Source organism: Pituophis catenifer, unplaced genomic scaffold (assembly GCF_029215685.1).
Source record: "Pituophis catenifer annectens isolate HBS135680 unplaced genomic scaffold, rPitCat1.0.hap2 SCAF_1, whole genome shotgun sequence".
Taxonomy (NCBI): Eukaryota; Metazoa; Chordata; class Lepidosauria; order Squamata; family Colubridae; genus Pituophis; species Pituophis catenifer.
The window spans coordinates 1,752,770-1,770,518 of record NW_027256881.1 but is presented as its reverse complement, the minus strand read 5'-3'; the positions used below and the strand labels follow the sequence as shown (position 1 = coordinate 1,770,518).

General features: G+C 42.2%; 1 protein-coding gene across 1 annotated transcript in view; it reads right to left on the bottom strand.

The window, feature by feature from the left end:
* Window positions 1-17,749, bottom strand: part of BCAS3 (BCAS3 microtubule associated cell migration factor) — a 464,753-nt gene that overhangs the window by 410,769 nt on the left and 36,235 nt on the right. The window contains exons 6-7 of the mRNA XM_070931996.1: window positions 15,808-15,889; window positions 500-572 (exon numbers count right to left, since the gene is read on the bottom strand). Coding sequence (XP_070788097.1) covers window positions 500-572; window positions 15,808-15,889 — 155 coding nt within the window. The remainder of the gene's footprint in view (window positions 1-499; window positions 573-15,807; window positions 15,890-17,749) is intronic.

Genomic DNA, 17,749 nt, shown 5'->3' with positions numbered 1-17,749 from the left:
TCTTTTTCAGAGGCAGGAAAAAGTTTTTTCTGAAACAGAGTTTCAGAAGTTTCAGAGGTAGAAAAAAAAGCAAAAAAAAGCAAGGCACAGAGCTCACAACCAAGGAACCTGTTGTTAAAATTCACCTCTGGGAACAGCTGATTGGGGGTATTCCGGGAGGCCGATCCACCTGCCAATCAGCTTTTTTCTTATATTCCTCCCCAAAAACTAAGGTGCGTCTTATACTCTAGTGTGTCTTATACTCGGAAAAATACAGTATATATATATTGTGAAGGAAAGCAGACGTATTTTGGAGACCAAAAGGGGAGTCATCTCTGCCCCAAATTCATCTCAGACAGAAGTTCACACTCTACATCAGATAGGAACAAGCTCTGGGCCACACAGGATTTGCCACAATGAGCCAATTAAGTCTTTAAGGCTCAACTGGGCTCCTTGCTGTCTTTATTGTAACAACCCAACAAGGTCACCGAGCAAACCCCTCTGGATGTAATCATCTTACCCAGAAGATCCGATGCTTTTGCACACAGCAAGGAGAGGCCTCTTCTCAGCAAAGTTATCACTCTTCTCGCGATCTGGATGGAGCAGAAGACAAGAGACAAGCAAAAGCGTTAATTATGTCTTTGCTGCCCTGAATGATTTAACCAGAAAGAGATCAAATGGCGTATAAAAGGCGCTATTATTGAGTCGAATCGAATTGAAGACTTTATTTGGACAAATGTGGTTAGACACATAAGGAATTTGCCTCCAGTATGGAACTACTTGGCATGCTTGCAAAGCAACACAGAGGATCATAGTAGTAATAACAGCAATAAACAGGGTGAAGTAAAGTAAAGAAATAACAATACTGCAGCCCACACTGTGTGGGTTAATATACATGAATAGAATAGAATTACGGAGTTGGAAGTGACCTTGGAGGTCTTCTAGTCCAACCCCCTGCTTAGGCAGGAAACCCTACAGCACTTCAGACAAATGGTTATCCAACATCTTCTTAAAAACTTCCAGGGTTGGAGCATTCACAACTTCTGGAGGCCAGTTGTTCCACTGATGAATTGTTCTAACTGTCAGGAAATTTCTCCTTAGTTCTAAATTTTTTTTTTTTTTTAATTTGATTTATATGCCGCCCTTCTCCGGAGACTCAAGGCGGCTTACAATGCGTTAAGCAATAGCCTTCATACTTTTGTATATTTATACAAAGTCAGCTTATTGCCCCCACAAACTGGGTCCTCATTTAACCTACCTTAGAAAGGATGGAAGGCTGAGTCAACCTTGAGCCTTGGAGAGATTTGAACCAGCAGTAAATTGCAGGCAGCTGTGTTAATAACAGGGTGCTTTAAACCAGTGGTCCCCAACCCCCGGTCCGCGGACCGGTGCCGGGCCGTGGAGTACCTGGCACCGGGCCGCGCAGCAGCCGGGGGACATGAACGCTGCAGCGCAAAGGCTCCTGGGCCGTGCGCAAAAGCTCCTGGGCCGTGCGCAAAGGCTCCAGGGAAGAGAGCCCCGCACAGGTACGCACGTGTGGCCCAAAGCCCCCACCCCTGCGCGCGCTCAGCGGGCCACGGTAAAATTATCAAAGGCTGATTGGTCCGCGGCGATAAAAAGGTTGGGGACCACTGCTTTAAACCACTGTAGTACCAAGGCTCTTGCTTCTCTCCTTGATTAGTTTCCATCCATTGCTTCTTGTCCTGCCCTCAAGAAATTTCTTCTAGATAGACTGAACTAATAGTTCATAGTGCACAGTTTTGAAGGGCCATTAATGTTTTTGCTTAACAAAGGTAAAAAAAGGCTTACACTGACATATGCACAGACCGTGTTTCTAACTACAGCTACTTTGGTTCAAGTCAGGGGTGTCCCACCTTGGCAACTTGAAGGCTTGTGCCATGCTGGCTGAAGAATCCTGGGAGTTGAAGTCCACAGGCCTTAAAGTTGCCAAGATGGGACGCCCATGTGTTCTAACAATGCTCAAAAGGGAGCTATGACATCCCATGAGCGATATATCACCTTAAAATCTTGTAACAGTCTTGAATCAGAGTGGTGCGGTGGCCTAGAGATGGAGCTCTCTCGCCTCAAAATCAGGAGGCTGTGGGTTCAATCCTAGGTAGAGGCAGATATTTCTCTCTCTGGGCACACTGAGAATATATCTGCTGAACAAAACTCTGCATTGGTGACAGGAAGGGCATCCGGCCAGTAAACACTCAGCTCCATTTAGTTGCCCAGACTCCACGCCGCAAGGGATTATGGGGTCATTTAAAAAAAAAAAACAGTCCTGAATCAGATTACCCTGAGGACCACTGTCTTCTCTAAACTGAGATGAGGCTCCAAGGCCCTTGTCTGTCTCTTTCTCTCTCTCATTCGCTAATTAATCTCTCTCTCCTCCTAATTAGTGAAGGTCCAATTGGTAATCGAGAGCATTATGGCCACATTTCTGTTGAGCCCAGGAGGCTTTTTTTCTCAATTTCACACTCTCCTTGTTCTTAGATTGTTTCTGAAGCCATTTCTGCTGAGGGGGGTGTTTCATAATGATGAAAAGTTGATGTTATAATCTTTCTGTTACACACAAACATACATCCACATATATACCTGCTGGCAGATCTTTCTATTGGGCAAAATAATTTATTTTGTATTTTTTTCCTGTATATATTTTATTTGACATATTTTTTTCACGCCCAGAGATATATTCACAAGGTGACAATCAAAGAACGAAGGGGTTGAGCCTAGGACAGTGATGGCGAACCTTTTTGCCGTCGCGTGCCAAAAGTGGGGGTCGCGCGGGGGGGGGTCACGCATGCAGTGCCCACACCCGTAATTCAATGCGCCCCGCCCCCCCACGCATGGGTGTGCAACCACCCCCCCTGCCCTTCCCCGTTATTGGCACGCGATGGCCCGGTAGGCCTGTTTTTTGCTCTCCCCAGGCTCCAGAGCCTTTCTAGGAGCCTGGGGAGGGCGAAAACAGCCTTCCCCCCCCCACCCCCCAGAGGCCAGAAACATCCTGTTTCCCGACTTCCAGTGGGCCTGGAAGGTCCAAAAATCAGCTACGTGTGCCAGAGCTGAACTAGGGCAATGCTCGTGTGCCCACCAATATGGCTCCACATGCCACCTGTGGCACGCATGTCATAGGCTCGCCATCATGGGTATAGGATCTCCTGCTTGAGCAGGGGGCTGGACTAGAAGACCTCCAAGTTCCCTTCCAGCTCTATTCTGATTTTATATTCTATATTGAGAAGTTTGTTGGAAATTTATCTCCAATTACATGTAGGGCAACTCTTACTGAATGGGTCTTATCACTTTGATTTGCATGCAGTAGAATAGTCGAGCACATTTTAATCTTTATTTATGAAAAAAAAAAACCTATTCCAGCCCAGTTATTTTGTTCTTCATAGAAAATCTTATTTGTGAACCATTTTTTTTATAAATGTTACTGAAAACCTGTCAAAGACTGAGATGCACCCCAAAATCTGTTACTGATAATTAGGGAAGTTCTATGAATAAAATAGAGCAATTGGACTATGTTCAACTCTGTTTAAGTACAGGTAGTCCTCGACTTACAACAAGCTTGTTTAGTGACCGTTCGAAGTTACAATGGCACTGAAAAAAGGGAGTTATGACCATTTTTCATACTTATGACCGTTGAAGCATCCCCATGGTCATGTGATTTATATTTGAATACTTGACAAGTGGTTTGTATTTATGACGGTTGCAGTGTCCCGGGGTTATGTAATCCCCTTTTGCGACTTTCTGACCAGCAAAGACAATGGGGAAGTCAGATTCACTTAACAACCGTGTTACTAATTTAACACCTGAGTGATTCACTTAACAAAAATGACAAGAAAAGTCGTAAAATGGGGCAAAACTCACTTAATAAATTTCTCACTTAGCAACAGAAATTCTGGGTTCAATATTGGCGGTAAGTCGATGGACTACCTGTATTTCTGTTACACTCAAAGAAAATCTAAAAATAAATAATAGTAATGATAAAACGATATTTAAGAGTTAAGAATTGACTTCTTTCTCGTGAGAATTCAGGCCATTTGATCCACCGAAAAATATTGCTGAAAAAGCTCTTCACAGAGCTTAAATTCACAGTTTAACCACGGGTCTTCTAAAAATGAAATAATCTGAAATAATCTGAACAGAAAAACCATTAACGCAGAAAGACAGATTTTTCACTCAACAGTATTCCTGAAGATTAAAGAGCCCCGGTAGAATCTGTGCACTTAAAACGTTTACCAATCATCTACAAAATTCGTCCTCCCCAATTATGTCTCGGTTTATTCAACATTTAATGACTCACAGAGACAGTTTTACAATCAACAATCCATTCTATGAGCACATTTACATTATATGAACCCTCTGTTGATAAACATTGGAAGCCCTTTTAAGAAACTCGGGCAAACAAAACTGTCACTCCCAGCAAACCAAACCAACTTTGCCTAAAACACAAACTTGAAAAAGAGTTACACGGAGAATGCCGTAGACCAGAAAAATACCTTATTTTAAAATAAAATGATCCGGGGGTGGGGGGGAGATGGGTATTTTTCTATCACAACCTTTTAATGCACCTCTAAGAGTGCCTAGTGCTTCTATAAAGGTAGGAAAACTGGAAAACAAAAGATTCCTAAGCAATTGGATGAACCTTGAAACATGCACAAGTCCCATTTTTTAAAATTTAAAAATAACAATCAATTAACAATTGACTAGCACTGATGATGTTACCTGGTTAGGTCATGAAACATCTGCAAGAAAATAAGCAAGCTCAGAGAGCACCAAGGACCCTACAGTCATCATCTTCCTCTTCCTCCTCCTCTCCGCAAACCCCACTCCCTTCTAGCACTGATGATGTTACCTAGTTGGGTCATGAAACGCCTGCAAGAAAACAAGCAAGCTCAGAGGGCACCAAGGACCCCTCATAACAATCCATGGTTGTCAAGCGAATCATTGCAGTTGTTAAGTAAATCAGATGGTCATTCAATGAATCCAACTTCCCCCATTGACTTTGCTTGTTGGAAGATGACTGGTGTTGTGGCCCGTCAGCGGCCTATATGGATTGTAGCTGATTCTGACAGCGAGGAGGCTGGTGTGGTGCTGCGCCAGCAGCCTGTGCAGCTGGCACTCGAGTCAGACAGTGAGGAGGCTGGAGAAGATGTGGTGCCAGAGGCGGGGATTCAGCCAGGGCCTTCAGAACCTCCAGAAGCTCCATTAAGTGAAGAGGACGAAGAGGAGGAGCCTCTTCTTGATGCACGGGCGCGCAGAGCTGCCAAACGGCAGGAGTGGCTCCTCAGGAGGAGGTCTCCTCAAGAGTAAGGCTTGAGGCTAATTGGCCACTCCCTTAGCCTATTTAAGGAGGAACACTGACTGAAGCAATTTGCAGGGAACAACTTCGTTCACTCTCCTTCGCGCCTTGATCTTAGTTCTCTGCAAATTGCTTCTGGGCTTTCTGCCAACCTTAGTAAGATTGTGATTACTTTATCTTTGTTTTCTTGTAGGCTGTTAAGAAAGTTTATTAACAGCCTTCATTTGGAAACAGACTGAGTTATTTTAGTAAATTAAGTTTTGTACAGACTTTGTGTGTGCTGCGTTCTTTGTGGTCCGTAGCTGGGGCAGAACACCTGGGAACGTGACGAATGGTGATCACATGACTCCAGGATGCTGCAGCCCTCATAAATACATGCCGGTTGTCAAACATCCAAATTTTGATCACATGACCGCGGAAATGCTGCAATGGTTATATATGAGAGGACCAATAGCAATAGCACGTAGACTTATATACCACCTTACAGCTCTTTAAGCGGTTTACAGAGTCAGCCTATTGCCCCCAACAATCTGGGTCCTCATTTTACCAACCTTGGAAGGATGGAAGGCTGAGTCAACCTTGAGCCGGTCAGGATTGAACTGCTGGCAGTGGGCAGAGTTAGAATGCAGAATAGTGCATTCTAACCACTCTGCCATCATGGCTCTTACAACCACCAAGTTATAAATCACTTTTTTCAGTGTTGCTGTAATTTCGAATGATTACTAAATACAGGTAGTCCTCAATTTAAAACCACAATTGAGCCCAAAATTTAGGTTCCTAAGTGAGAAATTTGTTAAGTGGGCTTTGCCCCATTTTATGACTTTTCTTGCCACATTTGTTGAGTGAATCACCGCAGTTCTTAAATTAATAATACGGTCGTTAAGTGAATTTGGCTTCCCCGTTGACTTTGCTTGTCAGAAGGTTGCAAAAGGGGATCACATGACTCCGGGACACTGCAACCGTCATAAATGCGAGTCAGTTATCAAGCATGTGAATGTAAATGAGGTGATCATGGGGATGCTACAATGGTCATAACTGAAAAATGGTCGTAAGTTACTTTTTTTCCAGTGCCACCATAACTTTGAACGGTCACTAAATGAACTACTGTTAAGTCGAGGACTACCAGTAAAAGGTTGTAAGTGAGGGACTACCTGTTATAGAAAACAAAATGTGGTTTTACGTTTCTGGCTGGGGAATTCTGGGAGGTGAAGTCCGCACAGCTTAAAGTTGCCAAGGTTGTGAAACCTTGTTTCACAAGGTTTGAAATAATTGAATGGTGTCCCCTGTATTTGCAGAGTTTTTAACGATTTGCCTCACCCACAAGCTGACAAGACTGGGAGATAGAAGGGATTAATCCTTCCTGGTTAGAGTGGATTACAGGGTTTTTAAAAATATAGGAGATTGTGTGTTTTCTATGTGCAACTCACTGGCGCGACACACCTGCTCCGTACAGAGCATTTAACCAAATGCCAAACAGCATTTTACAGGGAATATTTTCTTAAGCCCGCAGCTTGCCAAATCCATCAAATCAAAAAGGTATAGAAATCCCGTTGCAAAGGGCTTTTTCCCCTCCTTTAACTCCTATTTATTCTAAATCCTTTTAATTCTGTCATAACACTCTTGCATTTAACCCGCAAACCCTCCTCCCCAAAGCTGAAAATCCTGATAAACCACACAATTAAAGTAATGAAAACTTGTCTACTGCCAACAAGGCGCCACACCTCCTCCGCAATCTTGTTTAAATGGGAAAGAATGAGGGAGAGAGAGAGGGAGAGGAGAGAGAGAGAGAGAGAGAGAGAGAGAGAGAGAGAGAGAGAAAGAGAAGGAAGGAAGGAAGGAAGGAAGGAAGGAAGGAAGGAAGGAAGGAAGGAAGGAAGGGAAGGAAGATGAATAAGAGCCTTGGTGGCGCAGCAGACTAAAGTGCTGTTAAATAGCACCAGCAGTCTGCAATTACTGCAAGTTCAAATCTCACCAGGCTCAAGGTTGACTCAGCCTTCCATCCTTCCGAGGTAGGTAAAATGAGGACCCAGTTTGTGGGGGCAATAAGAAGACTTTGTATAAAAAAGAACACCGCTTGGGGGAGGGGGGCAAAAGCCCTACCAAGCAGGTATATACAAAAGTATGAAGGCTATTGCTTAACGCATTGTAAGCTGCCCTCTGGAGAAGGGCGGCATATAAATCGAACCAATAAATGAAGAAAGGAAGGAAGGAAGGAAGGAAGGAAGGAAGGAAGGAAGGAAGGAAGGAAGGAAGGAAGGCACTTCTCCAAAAGCAGAATGCTTTGGAGAAAGAAAGAAAGAAAGAAAGGAAGGAAGGAAGGAAGGAAGGAAGGAAGGAAGGAAGGAAGGAAGGAAGGAAGGAAGGAAGGAAGGCACTTCTCCAAAAGCAGAATGCTTTGGAGAAAGAAAGAAAGAAAGAAAGAAAGAAAGAAAGAAAGGAAGGAAGGAAGGAAGGAAGGAAGGAAGGAAGGCACTTCTCCAAAAGCAGAATGCTTTGGAGAAAGAAAGAAAGAAAGGAAGGAAGGAAGGAAGGAAGGAAGGAAGGAAGGAAGGAAGGAAGGAAGGAAGCTTTTGAGCGCATGCGCTAAAATAAGCCCCCCCCTGAAAATAAGCCCTCCCCGAAAATATTTAAACACATGTGCAGCCGGTCCCCGCCATTTCCTCTGGTTAGGGTTAGGGAGACAGAACTGGAAATCAGGTAAGACGGCAAGAGGAGCCCCGTCTTGCTCCATGCGCCCCAAAATAATAAGACCTCCCCGAAAATAAGGCCAATTGCTTATTTCGGGGTTCAAAAAAATATAAGACAGGGTCTTATTTTTTGGGGAAACACGGTAATTACAGGTAATACTCAACTTACAACCACAATGTTACTAACTTAACAACTGCAGTGAGTCACTTAATAACTGTGCCAGGTTGTAAAATTGGGCACTACTCAGTTAACAACTGTCTGCTTAGCAACTGAAATTTTGGGCTCCGTTGTGGTCATAAGTCAAGGACTATCTATATGTTTGGAGAAGTATGGGAAATATAAGCCCCAATAACTTTTAAAGCAGGGCAGTCTACTTTTAACACTTGTGGACTTCAACATGCCGGCTGTGGATTTCTGGGATTTGAAGTCCAGAAGTCTTACAGTGGCCAAGGCTGGACATCCCTGTTCTAAAGGTAATACAGGTAGTCCTCGACTTACAACAGTTCATTTAGTGACCGTTCAAAGTTACAAAGGCATTGAAAAAAGTGACTTATGACCATTTTTCACACTTACAACCATTGTAGTATCCCTGAAATCACGGGATCATAATTCAGACACTTGGCCATTGGCTCATATTTATGACGGTTGCAATGTCCCGGAGTCATGTGATCCCCTTCTGCAACCTTCTGACAAGCAAAGTCAATGGGGAAGCCAGATTCATTTAGCAATTGTGACATAATTTAACAACTGCAGTGATTCACTCAACAACTGTGACAAGAAAGGTTGTAAAACGGGGCAAAGTTCACCTAACAAATGTCTTGCTTAACAACAGAAATTTGGGGCTCAATTGTGGTTGTAGGTTGAGGACTAACCTGTAATTCATGTCCCTTTAGAGAAGACAAAATAGCACAGTAAGTGGAGTACCTACAGTTAATAAGATCAGGCAGTAGACGATGGAAAATTATTTTATTATAGATTTAGGAAAACTCCTGCTTTTTGCTTCATCTAGGTCAGGGGTCCTAAAAATTTTTAAACAGGGGGCCAATTCACGGTCCCTGAGACTGTTGGGGGGCTGGACCTGCTGGATGGGCATAGCTAGGTGGTCATGTGACTGTGGGTGTGGCTAGGTGGTCATGTGACTAGGTGGGCGTGGCCAATTTAGCAGTCCTTTAAACAATACACACAAATTAAACTTTAATTTGTTATGCTCCTGGGGGTGGAAAGCTGGTTAGGGAAAGGATGTGGCTGCCTTGGGGGTGGGGGGGATGAGGGACTTCTGTGTGTGTGTGTGTGTGTGTGTGTGTGTGTGTGTGTGTGTGTCTGGAGGCTGGGGAGGCCAAAAACAGGTCCGTTTTTGGCCTCCTGGGGCCTCCCCGCGTCCCGTTTTTGGCCTCGGCCTCCAGAAGGCAGATGGGAGCCGGTGGGCAGGTGGGGCGATGTGGGCGGGGCAGCCTTGTGGTCCCGTGCGGGCCGGATTAATGGCTTCAGCGGGCCGTATTTGGCCTGTGGGGCATACTTTGAGGACCCCTGGTCTAGGTCAAAACTCCGAGGCCATCAAACCTAAGAGTTTCACAGAAGAGAAATAGCGAGACAAGAAGGGACAGGTTCCCCCCCCACCCCCCCATAGAAATCTAAATGCCCATCAGTAACTTTCTAGTTTGCTTTCAGGAGCAGTCTCTAATCCCTTATATAAATATGAAGGAAAAACAGGCAGGCAAGTTTCTAAATTATCTTTCTCCAGCTTCTGCTGGATTTTTTTTTTTTTTTTTTCGCCCTGTGAGGCAGTTAAGCAGGATATAATTGTAATTTGTACTTCTGGTACATATTGTGACAGCACATCTGTCTGTGTTCCATTCTTCTTTCTATAATTGGGAGCTTTTGTGAGATTACCTCACAGGGAGGGGGGGGAAATTCCTCTGTTTTAGAAGACAAATAAGGGAAGCTGCTTCAGGACAAGTCAGATTTTCATCCATCCAAGTCAATTGCTGCCCCGTGAGGACTAGGTAGAAGCAGCCTTCTAGATTTCAGATTGGATTTTAGCCACCTTGGGAGAGGGCAGGGATTATATCAGGTCTCCTGCTTGCACAGGAAAAATCCATCTATTGAGTGAGTCTTTCGCTCCATTTTGGAAACATAATGAGTGTTCTGCCAACAGAACCAATGGAGTCATCTATTTTACCTCTCTATCATCTCTCACTCTCTATCTATCTATCTATCTACATCCATTCATCCATCCATCCATCACCGACCTCCATCCATCCATCTACATCTATCCATCCACATATATATATATAAAAAGAATTGTCCTAAAGATGCGAGTTCCAGGTATAGTTATAGAAGAGGCGATAGACATCAAGATCTCCGGAACGTTTAAAAGTTTAAATTTTTTTATTTTAAAAATTGTGCTAAGCTTTCGTCGGCCCCTACCGGCAAGAACCGGTAGTAAAAATTTGTAGTAGTTCGGAGAACCGGTAATAACATTGACTGGTCACACCCCTGAACCGGTCCCCGGCCCAGTCACTGCTCGCTTAGAGGTTGCAGAAAAAAAATGCTTTTAGAAGCCTCTGACGATCAGGCAAATCAGCTGGGATCACCAGAGGCTTTTAAAGGGATTTTTTTTCCTACAACCTCTTTGGTTGAAGAGGTTGCAGAAAAAATGCTTTCAGAAGCCTCTGAAGATCCTAGCTGAGCCGCGTGATCATCAGAGGCTTTTTTTTTAACTTTTAAAAGCATTTTTTCAGCCGAAGAGGTTGTAGAAAAAATGCTTTTAAAAGTAAAAAAAAAAGCCTCTGATGAGGTGGGCAGGGTAAGCGAGCGGCGACCGGGCCAGGGACCGGTTCGGGAGCGTGGCCAGCCAACGTTATTATCGGTTCTCCGAACTACTAAAAATTTTTACTACCGGGTCTTGCGAGCCGGTGCGATCCGGGAGCAACCCACCACTGAAACTAGTGCATAATCCAGATCAAACAGACAAAGGGTAAATTAAGGAAGTGCAGAAAAGTTAGTCATATTGGAGGGGGGGAGGAATAAAAATACACTAAATAAATACATTGCCCCCTTTTTTTTTCAACTACATAAGGCCAGTTGGCTACTTTGCAAATTGCATCACTCCCTATTTAGACAACAACACCAACTTTAGCATTTTCACATTAAGATTCTTGTAATATAGCTAGTCCTTGATTTACAACCATTTGTTTAGTGACCACTCGAAGTTGCAACGGCATTGAAAAAGCGACTTATGACCACTGTTCACACTTAACGGCCGTTGCAGTATCCCCATGATCACGTGACCAAAATTAAGATGTTTGGCAACTGGCATGTGCTTACGACGGTTGCAATGTCTCACCTTTGGCGACCTTCAGCCACTTGGCAACTGGCTCATGTTTATGACGGTTGCGGTATCCCGGGATCATGTGACCTTCTGCCAAGCAAAGTCCACGGGGGAGCCAGATTCACTGAACATCCGTGTTCCTAACTTCAGTGATTCACTTAACAACTGGGGCAAGAAGGGTCGCAAAATGGGCCAAAACTCACTTAACCTCCCACTTAGCAACACAAACGTCGGGCTCAGTTGTGGTCGTACGTCGAGGACTACCTGTATACATCGGAAAGCACTGGTTTTCAACCACCACGCCCTGAAGTATCTCCACATCAAAGCTGGTTCCTCTAAGAGAGAAAATCGAAGGCAGCTGAAACGCAACAGACAATGACCACGTCTTCCTGCACTAAATTATACTTTGTGTGATGCATTGCTTGCCTTTGTGCTAAATCTACTACCAAACAAAACTAAATGGCTTCCTTCCAAATCCACTGGAGAAACAAGCCCCCCCCCTTATTTTCGGTGCTGTAAGCCCCTTTTTAAGCAGAGAATCATTTCTTCCCCAGTCCATAAATTCTGAGTATTAACAAAAAGTTTCCATATTCAGTCCTAAAGTCGGTAAGCAAAAAAGCAAAACATTCTAATGGGCGCAGCCGATTATATATTTAGCAATAAATTTAGAAAGCTAAACCGTAAAGAAGGCCGGTGGGGGAGTCACGGAACAGTTCTGAAGGTGGATTTCATTAGGACTTTCACCCGCTTTAATATATAGCTCTAAAACGGTTTGAATCACGAAAATTAGGCCCTATAATTTCTTTTGAAGGCCTGCACAGGACCGCTTTCATTTTAACCCCATCTAACCAGAAATCCATCACTTAAATAGCAGCGTTTAATAAGCCAAGATCCGCCTAGCTCGGTCTCAGGCTGCTAAAAGCTACTGACATTGGGTCACCTACCAAGCTGAGTTTGTGTAATACATCTGCTGAAGAATTACTTTTGTATTAAGAGGATGGAAAACCACACAGCCACCCAAGATGCTTGACCGCATGCAGGCGTTTCGAACATCTGCCTTCTTTTACAGATCAACCTAAATAATTATTATTCCTTTATTTAACACAGAAACATGCTAAGTCAGCCCTTCAGGCTGCCTTCTTTTTTCTTTTTTTTTTTTCTTTTTTTTTTTTTTAAAGGCAAGTCGCAGATTTTGAGCAATGCAAAATTCTGCATAACCCGGAATTAAATTCAGAATCTCAAGCGAGGTTTCCATTCGCACTGCTATTTGGAAGGGCTACTTCCACGAGCGTCTCTGTTAGTCGGGTTCAGACGAACTCTACAACGCCTCGCTTGCTGGAGAGCGCATTTTTGCCATTCAGCTGAATAGTCAGAACATCAAGGTAGCAAAAGCTGTTTTGACCAGAATTTAATTTTTTTTAAAGCTATCTTTTCATGCAAATGATTTTAATCTGCTAACAGAAGAAGATGAGAGACAGTTTGGTCTAGTGGTTAAGGCACTAGGCTAGAAAGCAGGAGACCATGAGTTCTAGTCCCTCCTTATCCACGAAAGCCAGCTGGGTGACTTTGGGCCAATCACTAGGAGACGGTGAGTCCTAGTCCCGCCTTAGACATGAAAGCCAACTGGGTGACAACAAAGACAGTATACTAAATAGCATATTGCCCCCAACAATCTGTGTCCTCATTTTACCCACCTTGGAAGGATGGAAGGCCGAGTCAACCTTGAGCTGGTGAGATTTGATCCGCTGATCTGCTGAACTAGCAGTCAGCTAAAGTAGCTGCAGTACAGCACTCTAACCACTGCGCCACCTCAGCTCTTCTTTTTTCAAGGTGGTCTTATTATTTTGGGGCGTGTGGAGCAAGATGGAGCTCCTCTTGCCATCTTACCTGATTTCCAGCTCTGTCTCCCTAACCCTAACCAGAGGAAATGGCGGAGACCGGCTATGCATGCATTTAAATATTTTTGGGAGGGCTTATTTTCGGGGGGGGGTGTATTTTAGTGCATGCGCTCAAAAGCCGATATTGGGCTTATTATAAGGGAAGGTCTTATTTTTGGGAAAACAGGGTAACTACCTCTTTCCCAAAGCAAAACCCCAAATAATCTTCCCTTGCAGAGGTGCTCTATGCTTTTAAAGTACAACACAATGAAGAAAAACGGGTATCAGAGGATAAGATTCTCTAGAGCAGGAGTGTCAAACTCAATTTCATTGAGGGCCGCATCAGGGCTATGGTTGACCTCGGGGGATGGGGGGCGGGGCCGACTGGGTGGGTGTGGCCAACTGGGTGGGCGTGATCAGCTTGCTGCCACTCCCCAAACTGCTGGCATGTTTCCTCTTTGCATTGGGTAGACCAGACCAATGATCTTTCTTTCTTTCTTTCTTTCTTTCTTTCTTTCTTTCTTTCTTTCTTTCTTTCTTTTTCTTTCTTTCTTTCTTTCTTTCTTTCTTTCTTTCTTTCTTTCTTCTTTCTCCTTCCTTCCTTCCTTCCTTCCTTCCTTTCTTTCTTTCTTTCTTCTTTCTTTCTTTCTTTCTTTCTTTCTTTCTCTTTCTTTCTTTCTTTCTTTCTTTTCCTTCTTTCCTTCCTTCCTTCTTTCCTTCCTTCCTTCCTTCCTTCCTTCCTTCCTTCCTTCCTTCCTTCCCTTTCTTTCTTGGTTCAATTTATATGCCACCCTTCTCCAGAGACTCAGGGCGGTTTACAATGCGTTAAGCAATAGCCTTCATACTTTTGTATATACCTCCTTAGTAGGGCTTTCGCGCCCCCCCCCAAGCGGTGTCCTTTTTTATACAAAGTCGGCTTATTGCTCCCACAATCCGGGTCCTCATTTTACCTACCTCGGAAGGATGGAAGGCTGAGTCAACCTTGAGCCTGGTGAGATTCGAACTTGCAGTAATTGCAGGCAGCTGGTGCTACGTAACAGCGCTTTAGTCTGCTGTGCCACCAAGGCTCTTCTTTGCATTGGGTAGACCAGGACGGCCCTGTGGGCCGAATCCGACCGCCTTGCAGGCCTGCAAAGCCTTGAGTTTAACACCCCTGCTCTAGAGACATGGCTGACAAAGACTAAGCTATGATGCTGAAATGACCAGAGCTAAATGTTTCTTTTTTTTTTTTTCCACACCTGGAAATGGGTTGCTTGTCTCAGGTTATCATCTCTTTGGGGAACACGCCAAGTCTGCCCACCGGCCAGCCATCCTTCTAACAGCTTCCCAGCAAAAGGGTGTTTCAGCACCACTGATGGCTATCAACGTCTTCCTTACAAGCCCCCTTTTTGTTCTCCTCCTAAACCAGGTTCATGCTATCTGAGGCCTCACGTTACAAGCTTCGCTTTCATCCGATTCCAGATCCTGCTCCGTAATGCTTCGGGTTACTTTTCGTCAAAGATTTTATTTTCCATCCAGCAACGTGCAGAGAAACAAAAATATTTTATGTTGGAAAAAAAAAAAAGAATTAAGTTGTGAGGCAACTGAATTTAATGGAATTATGTCTGTGTAAGCCTCCTTGAGTCGCCATGTGCGAGTAGACGGCAATATATAAAATAAAATAAATAAAATAAAATAAAATAAATAAAATAATAAAATAAAATAATAAAATAAAATAAAATAAAATAAAATAAAATAAAATAAAATAAAATAAAATAAAATAAAATAAATAAAATAAAATAAAATAAAATAAAATAAAATAAAATAAAATAAAATAAAATAAAATAATAAAATAAAATAAAATAAAATAAAATAAAATAAAATAAAATAAAATAAAATAAAATAAAATAAAATAAAATAAAATAAAATAAATAAAATCTGCAACCCAACAAGACAGACACAGACTTCAGAGCATAATTAGAACTGCAGAAAAAAACATGGCTACCAACCTGCCTTCCATTGAGGATCTGTATACTGCACGAGTCAAAAAGTGGGCTGTGAAAATATCTACAGACCCCTCGCATCCTGGACATAAATTGTTTCAACTCCTACTCTCAAAACAACGCTATAGAGCATTGCACACCAGAACAACTAGACACAAGGACAGTTTTTTTCCAAATGCCATCACTCTGCTAAACAAATAATTCCCTCAACACTGTCAAACTATTTACAAAGTTTGCACTACTATTACTATTAGTCTTCTTATCGTTCCTTATCACCTATACCCTCCCACTTATGACTGCCTGACTGTAACCTTGATGCTGGTATACTTATGATTTATATTGACTGTTTCCTAGTATGATTTGATTGCTTATTTGTTCCCTATGACTATCATTAAGTGCTGTACCTTATGATTCTTGATGAACGTATCTTTTCTTTTATGTACACTGAGAGCATATGCACCAAAGACAAATTCCTTGTGTGTCCAATCACACTTGGCCAATAAAAAATTCTATTCCATTCCATTCCATTCCATTCTTAAATTTGTATGTCCTTGAATTACAACAGTTGATTTAGTGAATTTTCAAAGTTATAACAGCCAAAGAAAAGAAAGAAGATGGATATATACAGGATTCTGTACTTACGGATCTGTGGGGATGGCAGAACCCGGGCTGCTCGGACAGGACCGTGTCGGATAGAGTAAAGTTCTTGAGCTTCACCACTAATCTGCTCAACAAAGAGATACAGGCCTTAGATAAGACAATGCTTTTACCCACGTTTATGAAAAAGGCATTTTAATTATTTGCAGGCTTTTAAAACCACTTATTCAGAATGAAAAGGAATTCTTGCATCGACAATGAACAGATCTGTACAAAGAAAAGGTTTCTAATATTGGTCTGATCCCAAGCTCTTTTAGCTACTACGAAGATGGAGGTCCAAACCTTTGTTTCAGCATCCAGACATTATTTACAACGATCAATTAATCAGAATAGAGCTGGAAGGGACCTTAGAGGTCTTCTAATCCAATCTCCTGTTCAAGCAAGAGACACTATACCATTTCAGACAAACAGCTGTCCAGTCTCTTCTTAAAAACCTCTAAGCGATGAAAAGCACCCACAATTTCTGGTAGCAAGCGGTTCCACCGGTTAATTGTCTTCACTATTAGGAAGTTTCTCCTTAATTCCAGGTTGCTTCTCTCCTGGATTAGTTTCCATCCATTGTTTCTTGCCTTGCCTTCCGGTGCTTTGGAAAATAAATTGACCCCCTCCTCTTTGTGGCAGCCCCTCAAATACTGTAATGCTGCTATCACTTCCCCCCTAGTCCTTCTTTTCTCGATAAACTGATGTAGAATAAATTGTACATAACTTTCAAATGAAAAAAAGATATACTCGCCGGTTTTATGATCAAAACTACTTGTAACTGTTCGTCCATTATTTTATGGGCTGATTGCGTATGATTTTATTAATTGGACTGAGCTGTATGTTATATGTTTTACTGTGTTTGTAAGCCACTTAACTTGCCCAATAAACCATCATAAAAGTAACATAAATAAATGTTTCTGCATCCTAAAGTAGGAATGTCTTGTAAGGATCTTGATATAAGCCATGAGGGTCAAAATTATACTTCTGTTAAAACATCTTCCAAATGTTTAAAGCAGGAAATGTAACAGAGCTGTACTAAAATATAAGCAAAGCCCAAATATATTATGAATGATAAAGACAAAGATCAAAACTACCAACACTCCAATCATATAACTACAGATTGGATAAAGAAAATCTAACAATATTCTTTCAATTAAAAATTCTTAATACCATATCAATCTGCTAGAAAATGTTAAAATTATTAACAGAGGAATATTTCTAATTTTGTATATTAATATATTCTTGAAGCAGTTATTTTTACTACATTTGAACTTTCCCCATAAACTCAATGGAATTTTTGAATGATTTGTTTGCATCAATTTTCATCTCAGATTTTGTACAAAAAAATGATGTGTTTATTGGTTCAATTTATTTATTGGTTCGATTTATATGTCGCCCTTCTCCGAAGACTCAGGGCGGCTTACAATGCATTAAGCAATAGCCTTCATACTTTTGTATATACCTGCTTAGTAGGGCTTTCGGCCCCCCCAAGCGGTGTTTTTTTTATACAAAGTCAGCTATTTAGAACCACAAAGGAGGAATGTTTCCTTGGAGTAACTATTTCCAAACTTTCAAACAGCAATTAAACTTCTAATCATTGGAACTTTCCACAGAACCATCAGAACTTATAGAAAAATATGGGATTTATCCAGTGAATTAAATAACATAATAAATTATAGTATGTGTAAGTTTTGGTAAGGAGATGTCATTATTTACAGTTCTACCTGCGACTGATTGGAACTCGGGATTCCAGCATAAATGTGTACAACGTAAAACAACAGGCCACCAAAAATTATATTACAATTTCAAAAAAGAAACAATCCTAATGCTGAACATTTGAACATGGAGAGTTAACTTGTCAAAGAACCAGACCTTGGGAAGGGAGGGAGGGAGGAAGGAAGGAAGGGGAAGGAAGGAAGGAAGGAAGGAAGGAAGGAAGGAAGGA